Raw genomic sequence first — 13617 nt, forward strand, 5'->3', positions numbered from 1 at the left:
CAAAAATGCTAGGACAACACTATTTACTATATAAAATGGGGCTTATTACAATAATAGCATACAAGAACTTAGCTTATCTAGTATTACTTGTATTCACTTATATGGTATAGAGAGGACACAGAGAAAGTCAGAAATGGTTAGGGTAAGGGGAGGAAATATGTTTCAAAAGAAAAAAAAGAAAAACTGGGGGTTTTGCTACAATGGAATAATACAGGTGTAGTACGGCAGAATATATTCTATGGGCCAGATTCCAATCTCAGTTACCCTGCTGTAAATTTGACCACATCCAAATTTATATCAGTATAACTAAAAACAGAACCTGGGACTTAGACTACTGTGTTTCAACTAATTGCACTCCTAAATTAGACCATTGTTTTTCAAAGACAGAATAAGAGCCAGTGCTACTAATAAGAAAAGCAAAAAAGCAAGAATTATCATAGCATGGTGTGTATTGAAATCCATAAGGAGCTGAGCTTTCACTAAAACCCAGGTTAGAAATAACAGCATGGCAAATCACATACATTTGAACTGGGTGTCATCATCTAAGACAATCTTGCATAAATGTAAATGAGCAGATGAGTGCTAGAGGTGTTATTTGAAATGGGAGGGTTTTAACAGTTTAAGGAAGTCCAATTCACATCAAAGGTAAAAGTTACAGAAGGTCTTAAACTGAGTATAAATTATTCTGAGTTATGAAACCATCATGGTATAAAGATTACGTAAAATTGGAAAAGGACAGAAAGCACACCCTGACAATACATAGAAGAGACAACGCAGTTTTCGTACAAGCTCTGAGATCTTGCCCCTGTACCCTCCATTTTTTTTACCTCAAATACATGTCAGAAACTTGGTTCATTAGTAAATACTATAGCTGTCATATTAAATATTCTCCAACTTCTGTTTCAGCATTCAGAAAAAACAGAAGAAAAAACCCCTAAACAACTCAAAAGCCAAAATATTTCACTCTTTTTGCAGGCTATATTCTTGGTATGGATTAGATTTACCATAATTAGGGTTATAAGTGTGTATTCCTTAATTTTGCAGCTCATTACATCCATTTGAAAGAGTCTAAAGAAGAAAAGTGTAATTTATAAAAATATCTGTAAATAAAATTAATTGCCTTATACAAATAAACAAGAAGCTTCTGAAATAGGGTTTCCTGAACTGAGCTTTTTATCATAACATATGCCTTGCAGAAAAAGGATTAGTCCTTATAATACTGACCTCTTTACCTTGATGTGGCCCCTACATAGTGCACATTTTAAACTTGCATATCATACCAGTTTAAAATGTAATGTAATATCCTTGATAACTTTCAACTATTTTTCCTAAGCATTAGTCCCCCTTCTGTCTAGGCTCCTACTTCTGTCAGTCCTGTGAATACAAGCCAAGAATGACAGAGAATGATGTTAAACCTTACGGTTATTTATTTGTAAGAACTGGTTTCCATGTTGGGGATGGATGGATAAATAAACAAACAAATGGGACACATCTTAATATATAAGATGGACAAGGGAGATTCATGAATGATTGCAGTCAGCATGCTATAAAACTCACCTTCACTATCTCTCTGCTGATACATTAAATTAGAATCAATAATAGGAGAAATGAAGTGATATTGCTCTGACAAAAAAAATTACAAAAATAGAATTACATGAAATGGCAGAAAATCACACAGAATGCAGATGTAACACTGTAAATAAAGACCATAACCCTGCTGTGACAAAAGCAGATCAAAACTGAAAATGCAGGATTCTTAAAGCTTGTCTCAAAAGCAAGATTTGTAGGTATGAAAAATAGGTTATCACTATTTATAACAGGTCGTCCCTTTGTTTATATTTCGTAACACTGGCAGCACCATACTGTGTCTCAGCCTTCATATTTCATCTCCACTTCTCAAAGGACGACAAATATTAGATTAAACTACAAGACAGCAGGCAAAAATGAGAATACATCATGATATTTAGTGTCTTACCTCCATAACTGGCCCCATCAGCTTGCACACTGGATTGAACAGATGAAGGGACTGGATCCTTGGAAGCTGGCAGCTGAGGAGTTTCTTCCTGGGTTGGCAAAAATGCAGAGCACAAGTCAGTTTCTAGGGGTTGTAGCTTCAACAAAGAATTCTGCAGACAAAAGCAGAACATTGGGATAGACAGGCAACAGCAAAAATACAGTGCCAGGTCTTCAGTTCACTGAGCCCATTAGCAGTCACAGAAGGGATGCTCCACTAACAGTTCTTGAAGGGATGTGTAGGAGATTAAATATACATTATTCTATGTGTATCTTCATGTCATCCAGTCATTTCGGTCCTAAATGGATTATTTGGGACATGAGGGAACAATGATTTCGTCAGCAAAAGACAATTTGCTCTAGGAATTTTTTCTGCCAAACTGGGGTGGTGTGTCTGTTTTCTTGTTTTTGGAGCAATATGATAAGCAAAAATTTCTGCTGACATCAGAATCTGATGACGTTATGCCCCTCCCAGTTTACGATTCATAAAAAAAACCCTGTTTCTACAGCACAGTGCAGTGCACTGCAGATAACAAAGAGTTACTGAGTCACACAATTTATTCCAGATTCTTTTTTATTTGCTCTTTTACAGATATTTCTTTTACATAGCACAGGTTCTATGAAGTTCCCAAATCATTTCTATCAGTGGCAAAAGCTAAATTAACAGATCTTTTGTCACTTACTGCAGACAAATCAATAAGGACAAGGCTGTTTATCTGTAACATCACCTTCAGCTACTGTTTCACACTTGGTCCATTTCTGATTTTAATCTTCAATGCTGAGCATAATATTTAGTTGCACAATCTGACACCTGCATCTTGCTGTGATGCAAATGCTCTGAAAGCCTTAATCACACCTGACTGGGTTAAATGAGTCACTCCTGATGCTCTTTATAGTCAATTACCATCCCTCAAAGGGAATACAGATTGCAACAGAAAATGCTGAAAATAAGGAAGGTTGCCTTAACACTCACAAATGACACACAGAAAATCTAACCAAATGAAACAATGGTCACTATCTGCCATATATTTGCGTGCTATCAAAACAATTTTTATGATGCTTTTTTTTTTAAATCTGAACAGCTACGATAAAGAAGAGCCAATCATTTATGAAAATTAGCGTCCCCTGGGCACCATAATCACTGATGTCTGGAGAAGATGTACAGATCTAATTTTTCCTTATTCTATTGTGAGACTTCCATTTTATAAATTAGGGAGCACTGGAGTTTTCTGTTAAAAATACATCTAAACTGAGAATTAAGGGAAGATTCTGAGCCTGTATCAGCTCCTTTTGCAGCATTCAGGCAGTGCAAAAGGAGTAGAAATAATTCCTAGCTAGCAGGGGAGTCTTCAGGAGGCCGAGAATGAGCCTAATCAGGTTCTATGTTTCACTTTTGCAACCTCCAGCTCAGTGTGGCGGTGAGCTAGGCAGGGGAATAACTCTAGAAACCTCCATTTGGCTGTGGTCTAACCAAGGCCTAGGACCAAGAAGAGAATTAGGAAATTCCCTGACAACTTCCCCCCATCCCAGTCTTCTGAGCTGAATGGAATCACGGTGGTGCAGAGAATGTGTACTTTAGTGTCAATAGTAGAGAAACTTGTATCATTAATCTGAAGTAAGCTGTCCTGTAAATTTGACTGTGGCTCAAAAAATAAAAGCACCACCAGTTCATAGGTGGTGCAAGTCTAGGATGTTAGTTCATAATTTGTTCATCCATTCATCATTAATTGGTTAGTAATCCTGAAAAATAATATAGGACATGATCTTTTCTAGTCTCAACATGATAAATTATCCCAAAATACACTACCTTACAGGCAGGGTAAATTAGCTAGCATTGATATCTAGGTTGCCACAGCCAGGCTACTTTTCTAAAGCGAGTTCAGGTACCTGTACATGACACTGCAATTAGAAGCACAGACACTCTCACAGCCTGTGTGACACGACACTCAGATGAGGGGCAAAGGCAACTGAATTTCTGTCAGTGAAGACCCTCCCCCGCCCCCTGGTCCTTTCACTCCAGGCTACTGAAGAAAAGGTCCCATTTACTCCATGCTATCAGCTGTTGTAGTAAAATGATTCTGCAGGAGGGTACTCACAGACTGAAACCAGCCCTTCTGGCTGGGGAGCCAGGGCCTTCCAGTGCTTTATACAAGCATTGGTGTTCACTAGGTGTTTCAGGACCTTTCTTCATTGGTCCTGTTGGTGTCACTGGGCATAACCCTAGGTAACTCAGAGGGATGGAAGACCACGAGTGTCGATGAAGCCCCTCTGCTCTAGGCCCAGGTGAGCCAAGGCCCCCCCCCCCGAACCTTTGTAACCCTTTCTTTGAACTTTTTGTAACCTCCTGTAATACTGGAAAAACAGGATGAGTAGCAGGCAAGCTGAAACTCCCTAAAACTCTTATCTGTGGAATGCAAGGGTACCGCTCAGAGAGAGAAGGGACAGGGGTGGGAGGGGTGGGAGCCAGCTAGTGGAAAACTACTGCAGAAAGTGACCAGGGTATAAATATACACTGTTGCAGGGCTAGGGGCGCAGGATTTGAGACAATACAGTCTCCCTGCGCCTTTTACTTGAGCTCAAATAAACTCTGTCTACTTCTCCCCCCAGTGTGTTTATTGGCGCGATGCACACCAGGCAACAAACCCAATTGTTGCCTCCCTCAGGCACCTTGTGCCGGCAACAGTTTTTGGCGCCCAACGTGGGGCTCGAGGCTAACATTTCACCTTGCCCGGATCCCTCCTGGGGTCGATGACTTGCGGCAACAACCGACGCCCAGCGCGCACCGGTGGTTTCATTGGGGGCCTTGGCAGAGACATGGTTTGATCGACCCCGGAGGGCACAACGGTGCAACGTGCTCAAATAGTAGAGAAGCGATCGTGGGCGACGGTGTGGAACCGGTCCCTCGGACAAGGTAGGATAAGTTCAGCAGTCTGAGCATTGCCTGTTAAGACCTGGGGACGCCCAGTGTCTCCCTGGAGTATGGGCAGGGACAGAGTACGGTTGGCAGGGCACGGTGTACACCCTTAGAATGCATTCTAACTAATTGGAAACTGTTTAAGTCAGATCTAATGACTAAAAATAATCTTAAAAGGTTCTGTACAGTGGAATGGCCTCAATATCAGCTGGAGGATCAGGAAAGGTGGCCTCCCGAAGGGTCAATTAACTATAATACAATCCTCCAATTACTCCTGTTTTGTCAGAGGACGAGTAAGTGGAATGAACATTTGTATGTGCAATTGTTTATGGCTTTACGAAATAAGACAGATATTTTGCAGAAGTGTAATTTGACTCCGACAGGAGCGGTAGTTGTCAGTGTTGAGTCTCAGCATTCCCCCCCAACCACTGTAATGCTAGAGTCGGTGTCCCCTTCAGCTTTAACACCTCCACCATATAAAGATCAGATGCCCCCGGTTCCAGAGATTCCTCCCTCAGTGGGATTTTACCCTTTACTTACTGAAACTGTAATAGCCCGGCCTGGGGTAGATGGGCGTGCAGCCCAGACCATGCAAGTATACGCCCATGTACCTTTTAATCCGGTGGACCTGGCGGCTTTTAAGGCACAGGCTGGAGAATTTTCAACTAACCCGAGTAAGTTTATCTCTGTCTTTGAGGAATGTTTAGCTAGTCACAAGCCTGATTGGGTTGATTGTAATATCCTTATGCGAACCTTATTATCTGAAGTAGAGCGGAATCAAGTTATTTCCAAAGCAAGGGAGAAAGCACAGCAGAGGCATGAAAGGGATCCCATCAATGTTCCTGGTCCGGCAGATGTGGTTCCCCTAGCAGACCCTAGATGTATGGGACCCTAACAACCCTGTGGATCATACCCGTCTTACCTCTTACAAAAAAAGGAAGACTTAATGGGTATGTCTGTAGCACAAATCCTGGAGACTGCAAACAGGGCATATACCCTCAGAAAGGAAGAAGAGGAAAAGAGACAAGTTAGAATGCTAGTAGCAGCAGTACAGGCTGGAGTCAGAGAAAGGCCTCAAGAAGGTGGGAGAGGCAGGAGTATAAGGGGTTGTGGGCGCGGGCGCCCTGGCCCACAAGAAAGACGCCTGGGACGGAACCAGTGTGCCTTATGCTGGCAAGAGGGACACTGGAAGAATGAATGCCCAGAGAAAGGGAGAGACTGTACTCCAATGATGGCAGCAGAAGGACAGGAGTAGGGGTGTCAGGGGAAATGGACCACCCCACCCCCAGAACCCTGAGTAAAAATGCAGGTGGGGAACTCAGAAATTGATTTTTTTGGTAGACTCTGGGGCAGCATGGACCGCTGTAAATCAACCTCTTCAACTTCCCGTAGCGGACTCTCTCACCGTGGTGAGTGCCGCGGGAAAAAAGACTCAGTGCCCAGTGTATGCTCCTGCAGAATGTGCTCTGGGAGACCGGGCTCTTTCTCACAAATTGGTCTACCTTCCAGATTGTCCAACACCCCTGCTAGGACAAGACCTGCTTTGTTGATTAGGTGCATCACTGCATTTTACCCAGGATGAAATAACCCTCGCATTGCCCCCTGAAAATGCATGGATAATGCCCCTTGCAATTAAACCCTCAGCTATGAACGCCCCCCCGGAGTGGAACCAGTGGGAAGACCAGGTATACCCTTTGGTGTGGGCAAGGGGGGTCCCCGGAAAGGCTACACATCAAACCCCCATTAATATCCAACTACTGCCGGGAAAAGGTCCGGTATGAATCAAGCAGTACCCAATCAAAAAGGAAGCCAGAGAGGGACTGCAGGAGACTATAGACCGTTTCCTAAAGTACGGCATACTGCGAGAGTGTCAGTCAGCCTGGAACACTCCTATCTTGCCTGTACTAAAGCCTGATGGCACATATCGACTGGTGCAGGACCTAAGGGCGGTTAACGAACAGGTTAAAACTATTCATCCCCTCGTCCCAAACCCGTATACCTTGCTGGCCTCCATAGGGGGACAGTATACTCATTTCTCAGTTCTTGATTTGAAAGACGCTTTCTTTACGATTCCAGTTGACCCCCCCTCTCAGGAGATATTCTCTTTTGAATGGGAGGACAGAAAAAGGGTTAAAAAACAACTTTGTTGGACAGTATTAGCCCAGGGATTTAAGAACTCTCCCACCCTTTTCGGCCAGTCCTTAGCTAAAGACTTGGAGGAGTGGAATAATGAGCGTGAAGTCCTCTTGTTACAATATGTGGATGATTTATTAGTTGCTGCTGTAGACTTAATCTCTTGCCTTAACGCCACTGTAAGCATCCTAAACTTTATTGGACTTCGAGGATATTGGGTGGCTCGAAATAAAGCTCAAATTGCTCTCCCTGAAGTACGATACCTGGGATTTCACATAAGACAGGGGGAGCGCCAGCTTTCAAGTGAACGAAAGGAGGCTATATGTCAGGTTCCCACCCCAAGCAACCATAAGCGGCTCAGGGCGTTTCTCGGCATGGCAGGTTTTTGCAAAATATGGATCCCTGAATTTGGACTATGGGCAAAACCACTATATGACTGTGTAAAAGGGGCAGACCATGACCCCTTTTATTGGACTCCAGAAGCTGACAAGGCATTTAAAATACTAAAAAGGAAACTAATGGAAGCCCCCGCCCTGGGTTTACCGGACCTTTCTAAACCTTTCTAATTGTATGTACATGAACCAAAAGGGAAGGCTCTGGGAGTGCTTACTCAATTGTTGGGGGCGTGGAAATGTCCCGTTGCTTATTTCTCCAAACAGCTTGATCCAGTTGCCAAGGGATGGCCAGCGTGTTTACAAGCAGTTGCGGCAACTGCCCTAGTACTTGAGGAAGCTGAAAAGTTAACACTGGGAGGAGTCATGCAGGTGTATACCCTTCATATGGTCCAGGCTCTGCTAGACGCGAAGGGGGGTCTTTGGCTCACCCAGGCTCGGGTGGCTCGGTACCAAGCTAAGCTGTTGGAGAACCCTGAAGTGACTCTGCAAACCTGCCCCTCCCTCAACCCAGCTACTCTCTTACCTGAAACGGAAGAACAAGAGCATGATTGTTTAGACATCATAGATGCACAGTACTCCAGCCGTCCAGAACTACAGGAGCAGCCACTTCTGAATGCTGATTGTGAGTGGTACACTGATGGCAGTAGCATTGTTGTAGAAGGCCAAAGGAGGGCAGGTTATGCTGGTGTGACCCCCTATGATGTTGTTGAGGCCAAGGGTTTGCCCGCTGGAACATCTGCTCAACTTGCTGAACTGGTAGCCCTGATCCGGGCGCTAGAACTGTCAAAAGGGAAACGGGTCAACATCTATACCGACTCTAGGTATGCTTTTGGAGTACTGCATGCCCCTGCTGGCCTATGGAAACAAAGGGGACTGCTGACAGCCCAAGGCTCCCCAGTGAAGTATGGACCCCAAATTCTCCGACTCCTGGAAGCTGTTCGACTTCCCTCGGCAGTGGCAGTAATGCACTTAAGGCGCATCAGAAAGAGGATCAAGACGTAGCTGGGGTAATGCCCGGGCGGACAGAGAAGCTAAAAATGCTGCCACCCTGAGGACGCCGAGACCTGCTGACACCCATATGCATGCCCTCATTCCATCACTGGGGGAGCTCCCGGATCCCCAGTACTCCATATGAAGAAAAAGAACTAGCCAATAAGTTTAGTTTCCAAGAAAAGGAGGGATGGCTCTGCTCCGCTGACGGGATGATCCTCCTACCAAAGAGCCTGACTCGGCTGGTGCTGCAACGACTACATCAAACTACTCACGCCGGAAGAGAAGCTCTCACTCAGTTAATGAACAAATATTTTCTAACCTCTGGACTTCGACCTCTGGCCTCCCAGATACAGGCCAGCTGTTCGATTTGTCAAAAGAATAACCCTCGACCCGGTCTCTCAGTACCTCCAGCCGCTTTGGAACCTACCCCAGGCCCAGGACTCGTTTGGCAAATAGACTTTACTGAGTTCCCCCGAACTCAAGGATTCAAGTATCTCCTCGTTATAGTAGATCGATTCAGCAGATGGCCTGAAGCCTTTCCGTGTCGCAATTGTACAGCCAGAACTGTAGCTCTAAAATTCGTCTGGGAGATTATTCCCCGCTTCGGACTTCCTCAGTGGATGGAATCTGACAATGAAACACATTTCACTTCAAAGATCATCCAAAACATCTCAGATGCCTTACAGATCCCCTGGAAACTCCGTACCCCATGGTGACCACAGGCTAGTGGTGTAGTAGAACATACAAATCAGACCCTCATGCGTCATCTATCAAAGATCTGCCAGGAGGCCTCTCTGCGATGGCCCAATGCTTTGCCCCTTGCTCTGCTTCGCATCCGTGCCCTCCCCAAGGGAAGATTAGGGCTTAGCCCCTTTGAGATTATGTTTGGAAGGGCATGGCCTATAAATGGGACGCTGGTTCTAGCAGGGGAGTGGGAAATAAGATGTAATATTTTGTCACGGTATATGTGCTCTCTGTCGGCTGTTCTTTCTTCTCTCCATAGGTACACTAAAGACTTGCAGCCTCTTCCGCTGGATGCTCCAGTCCACTCGTTACAGCCGGGGGATTCCGTGCTCGTTCGTACCTGGAAGGATGACCCCTCCAAGAGAAGTGGAAAGGACCTCACACTGTCCTACTAGTTTCCCACACAGCGGCAAAGGTCGATGGACACAAGAACTGGATTCATCACGAGACAGATTTAGCATGATCCTTCTCACATTGTATGGGGTGGGCCGGTTAGCCAAGCTGTATCGTCAACTTTCTGTGTTTTTTACAAAATTTGCTAATGACACCTTAGCTATTGAAAAGAGCCTTAATTCTGAGATTTACCAACTTCGGTTGTTATCCCTTCAGAATAGACAAGCGCTAGACTATGTCTTAGCTTCTCAAGGTGGAGTACGTGCCTTAATTGGTAATGAATGTTGTACTTAAATTCCAGAAAATTCCCAAGATTTTAACAAACACATTTTGTCAGCCGAACAGGCTTTTGAGCAGTGGAAAAGTCAGGAACGTAAACCCACTGTTTTTGATTCCCTCTGGAGTTGGTTGCCCAACCTCGGAGGCCTTGGAATGGGCATCCTTCACCTCCTGGTCACTAGTGTTGTGTTGTGTTTAATTACCGTCCTCTTATTTGCGTGCTGTAATGCCCTCCTGCGCAAAGTCTGTGTATCCCCCTCCACGAGCGCTTCATAGATTTCATAGATTTCATAGACATTAGGGCTGGAAGGGACCTTGGGAGATCATCGAGTCCAGCCCCCTGCCCAAAGGGCAGGAAGTCAGCTGGGGTCATAGGATCCCAGCAAGATAAGCATCCAATTTACTCTTGAAGGTGTTCAATGTAGGTGCTTGAACCACCTCCAATGGCAGACTGTTCCAGACCTTGGGGGCTCGGACAGTAAAGAAATTCTTCCTTATGTCCAGCCTGAAACGGTCTTGCAGGAGTTTGTGACCGTTCGACCTCGTCATCCCTCGGGGCGCTCTGGTGAACAGACGTTCCCCCAGATCCTGGTGGTCACCCCTGATAAACTTGTAGGTGGCCATCAGATCACCCCTGAGCCTGCGCTTTTCCAGGCTAAAGAGTCCCATGGCTCTCAGCCTGTCATCGTAAGATCTGTTTTCCTGACCTCTGATCATGCACGTGGCTCTCCTCTGGACTCTCTCAAGCTTCTCCACATCCTTTTTGAATTGTGGAGCCCAAAACTGGACGCAGTACTCCAGCTGCGGCCTCACTAAGGCCGAGTACAAGGGGAGAATGACGTCCCGGGATTTGCTCGAGAAGCATCTATGGATGCAAGCCAGCATTTTGGTCGCTTTACTAGCCACAGCATCGCATTGGAGGCTCATGTTCATCTTGTGGTCAATGATGACCCCCAAGTCTTTTTCTTCTGTAGTGTAGCACTGCCGAGCCTATAAGGGTGCTGCAGGTTTTTCCTCCCAAGGTGGAGAACCTTGCATTTTTCGGTGTTAAACACCATCAGGTTCTCGTCTGTCCATTTGCTGAGCTTGTCCAGGTCAGCCTGGATCACCTGCCTATCTTCTGGTGTAGATGCTTTGCCCCAAAGTTTGGTGTCATCGGCGAACTTGGCCAGTCCACTCCTGACTCCAATGTCCACATCATTAAGGAAGATGTTGAACAGTATGGGTCCCAGGACAGAGCCTTGAGGGACCCCAGTGGTCACAGGGCACCACGATGAGTGACTGCCATCAATCACAACCCTCTGGGTCCGACCACGAAGCTAATTTCCCAGCCAGCGGATCGTGGTGGAGCCAAAGCCACAACCGGCCAGTTGGGCCAAGAGGTGATCATGGGATACCAGATCAAAAGCTTTTTTGAAGTCAAGATATATGACATCAATCTCTTCTCCCTTGTCCAGGTGATAGGTCACCTGGTCATAGAAGGAAATGAGATTGGTCAAACAAGACCTACCCGCAACAAACCCATGCTGGCTGTCCCTTAGAATGTTAGCCTGGGCCAGTCCCTCAAGGATGGCCTCCTTAATAAACTTTTCTAAGATCTTCCCCAGGATAGAAGTCAGGCTAATGGGCCTGTAGTTAGCCGGATCCACTCTCCTCCCTTTCTTGAAGATCGGCACCACATTGGCCTTCTTCCAGTCTTCGGGCACTACACCAGAGCGCCAGGAGTTTTCAAAGATCCGTGCCAGGGGCTGGGCTATGACGCTCGCCAGCTCCTTGAGTACCCTGGGGTGCAGGTTGTCAGGGCCAGCTGACTTGAAGGTATCCAGCTTCTCAAGGTGTTCCTTCATGAGGTCAGCATTGATGGAGGGTAGGGGATCCCCCTCACCCAGATTTCCCTGTCCCATAGCAGGCATGGGCATCCCGTGTGACTGATGAAAGACTGACGCAAAGTACCTATTTAATAGGTTGGCTTTTTCCTGGGCGTCAGTTGTCAGTTGCCCCATCTGGTTTAGCAGGGGTCCAGCATTGCCCTTGCTTTTTCTCCGGCTCCCCACATATCTGAAGAAGGACTTTTTGTTGTCCTTGATGCTTGAAGCTAGTTGGAGTTCAGTTGCAGCCTTGGCTTTCCTGGTTTGCTCCCTGCAGGACCGGACCAGCGCGGAGTAATCCTCCTTGGAGGTGAATCCCATCCTCCATCCTTTGTAGGCTTTCCTTTTTAGCCACAGTAGGTCCGCTAGGTCCCTGGAGAGCCAGGGGGGCTGCTGTGCCTTCTTGCTGCCTTTCCTCCGTGTTGGAATAGATTTAGCTTGTGCACTGAGGATCGCTTCCTTGAGAAGCAACCACTCTTCTTGAACTCCCATCTCCCTGGGGTCATGGTCCCTGAGGGCCTGACCGACTAGCCTCTTGAGCTTGTCAAAGTCGGCTTTTCTGAAGTCAAGGACTTCTGTGTTGCTGACTGACTTGCCAGCTTTACGGCGGATGGTGAAGGTGATCAGGTCGTGGTCGCTGTCACCCAACTTCCCATCGATCACTAGGTCGCTGATTAGGTCGTCCCCCGTAGCCAGTACCAGGTCAAGCAGCGCTTTGCCTCTCGTTGGCCCATAGACTTCTTGAGTCAGGTAGAGGTCTTCCACGCACGAGAGAAAGCTTTGCGCCCGCTCAGATTTAGCTGAGTGATCTTCCCACAAGATGTCCGGGTAATTGAAGTCACCCATGACAACCAAGGTCCTGGAGCAAGCGGCCTCAGTCAGTTCCTGGGCGAACTCCTGGTCAAGCTCGGGACTTTGAGTGGGAGGTCTGTAGTAGACTCCCACCGTTGTGTCCCCTGTGCCGAATTCCCCACGAATTTTTACCCAGAGGGTCTCTAGCTGTCCATGCCGGTCGCCAACATCAGCTTGCAGGGACATGTAGCTTTCCTTCACATAGAGAGCTACACCCCCGCCCCTTTTTTCAACACGATCCCTCCTGTACAGGGTATAGCCCTCTATCCCCGTGGTCCAGTCATGGGTGGAGTCCCACCAGGTCTCCGTTATCTCAATGACATCATATTTCTTTGCACTGAGCAGGAGGACGAGCTCGTCCTGCTTGTTGCCCAGGCTCCTGGCATTAATGTACAGGCAGGCAAGTGTGCCCTTGGGGGCTCTTGCCTTGCCCACAGATTGTACCAGGGCTGGGGCAGGGGTGGGCTCCCTTAAGTGCCCCTTTAAGTGCCTTGGTCCGCTGGCTTTGGAAGGGCCGTTCAGCGGGCCAGCAGGGACAGTAGTCCCCCCATCCCCCAGCGGGGGATAGCTTCACTATACCCCTGCATTGAAGATCCCAGTTCCCAAACATTTAATCATCTTTTATCTTCAGAATATGAGAAAACTCAGCCAAAACTTTGTTGAGTATTCTCAAAGGGGGGAGTTGTTGGTGTCACTGGGCATAACCCTAGGTAACTCAGAGGGATGGAAGACCACGAGTGTCGATGAAGCCCCTCTGCTCTAGGCCCAGGTGAGCCAGGGTCCCCCCACTCCTGAACCTTTGTAACTCTTTGAACTTTTTGTAACCTCCTGTAATACTGGAAAAACAGGATGAGTAGCAGGCAAGCTGAAACTCCCTAAAACTCTTATCTGTGGAATGCAAGGGTACCGCTCAGAGAGAGAAGGGAGGAGGGAAGGGGATGGGAGGGGTGGGAGCCAGCTAGTGGAAAACTACTGCAGAAAGTGAGCAGGGTATAAATATACACTGTTGCAGGGCTAGGGGCACAGGATTTGA

General features: G+C 46.7%; 1 protein-coding gene across 1 annotated transcript in view; it reads right to left on the reverse strand.

Annotated features, from left to right (window-relative positions):
- LOC149859747 (protein FAM13C-like) overlaps positions 1-2392 on the reverse strand; it is a 41960-nt gene extending 39568 nt beyond the window's left edge. The window contains exon 1 of the mRNA XM_090058422.1: positions 1976-2392. Within this exon, the coding sequence (XP_089914548.1) occupies positions 1976-2147 (172 nt within the window). The 5' untranslated portion in view covers positions 2148-2392. The remainder of the gene's footprint in view (positions 1-1975) is intronic.
- Between the last annotated feature and the right edge of the window lie 11225 nt (positions 2393-13617).

The sequence above is a fragment of the Crocodylus siamensis genome, chromosome 7, assembly GCF_052110815.1.
Source record: "Crocodylus siamensis isolate JL-2025a chromosome 7, ASM5211081v1, whole genome shotgun sequence".
NCBI lineage: Eukaryota > Metazoa > Chordata > Crocodylia > Crocodylidae > Crocodylus > Crocodylus siamensis.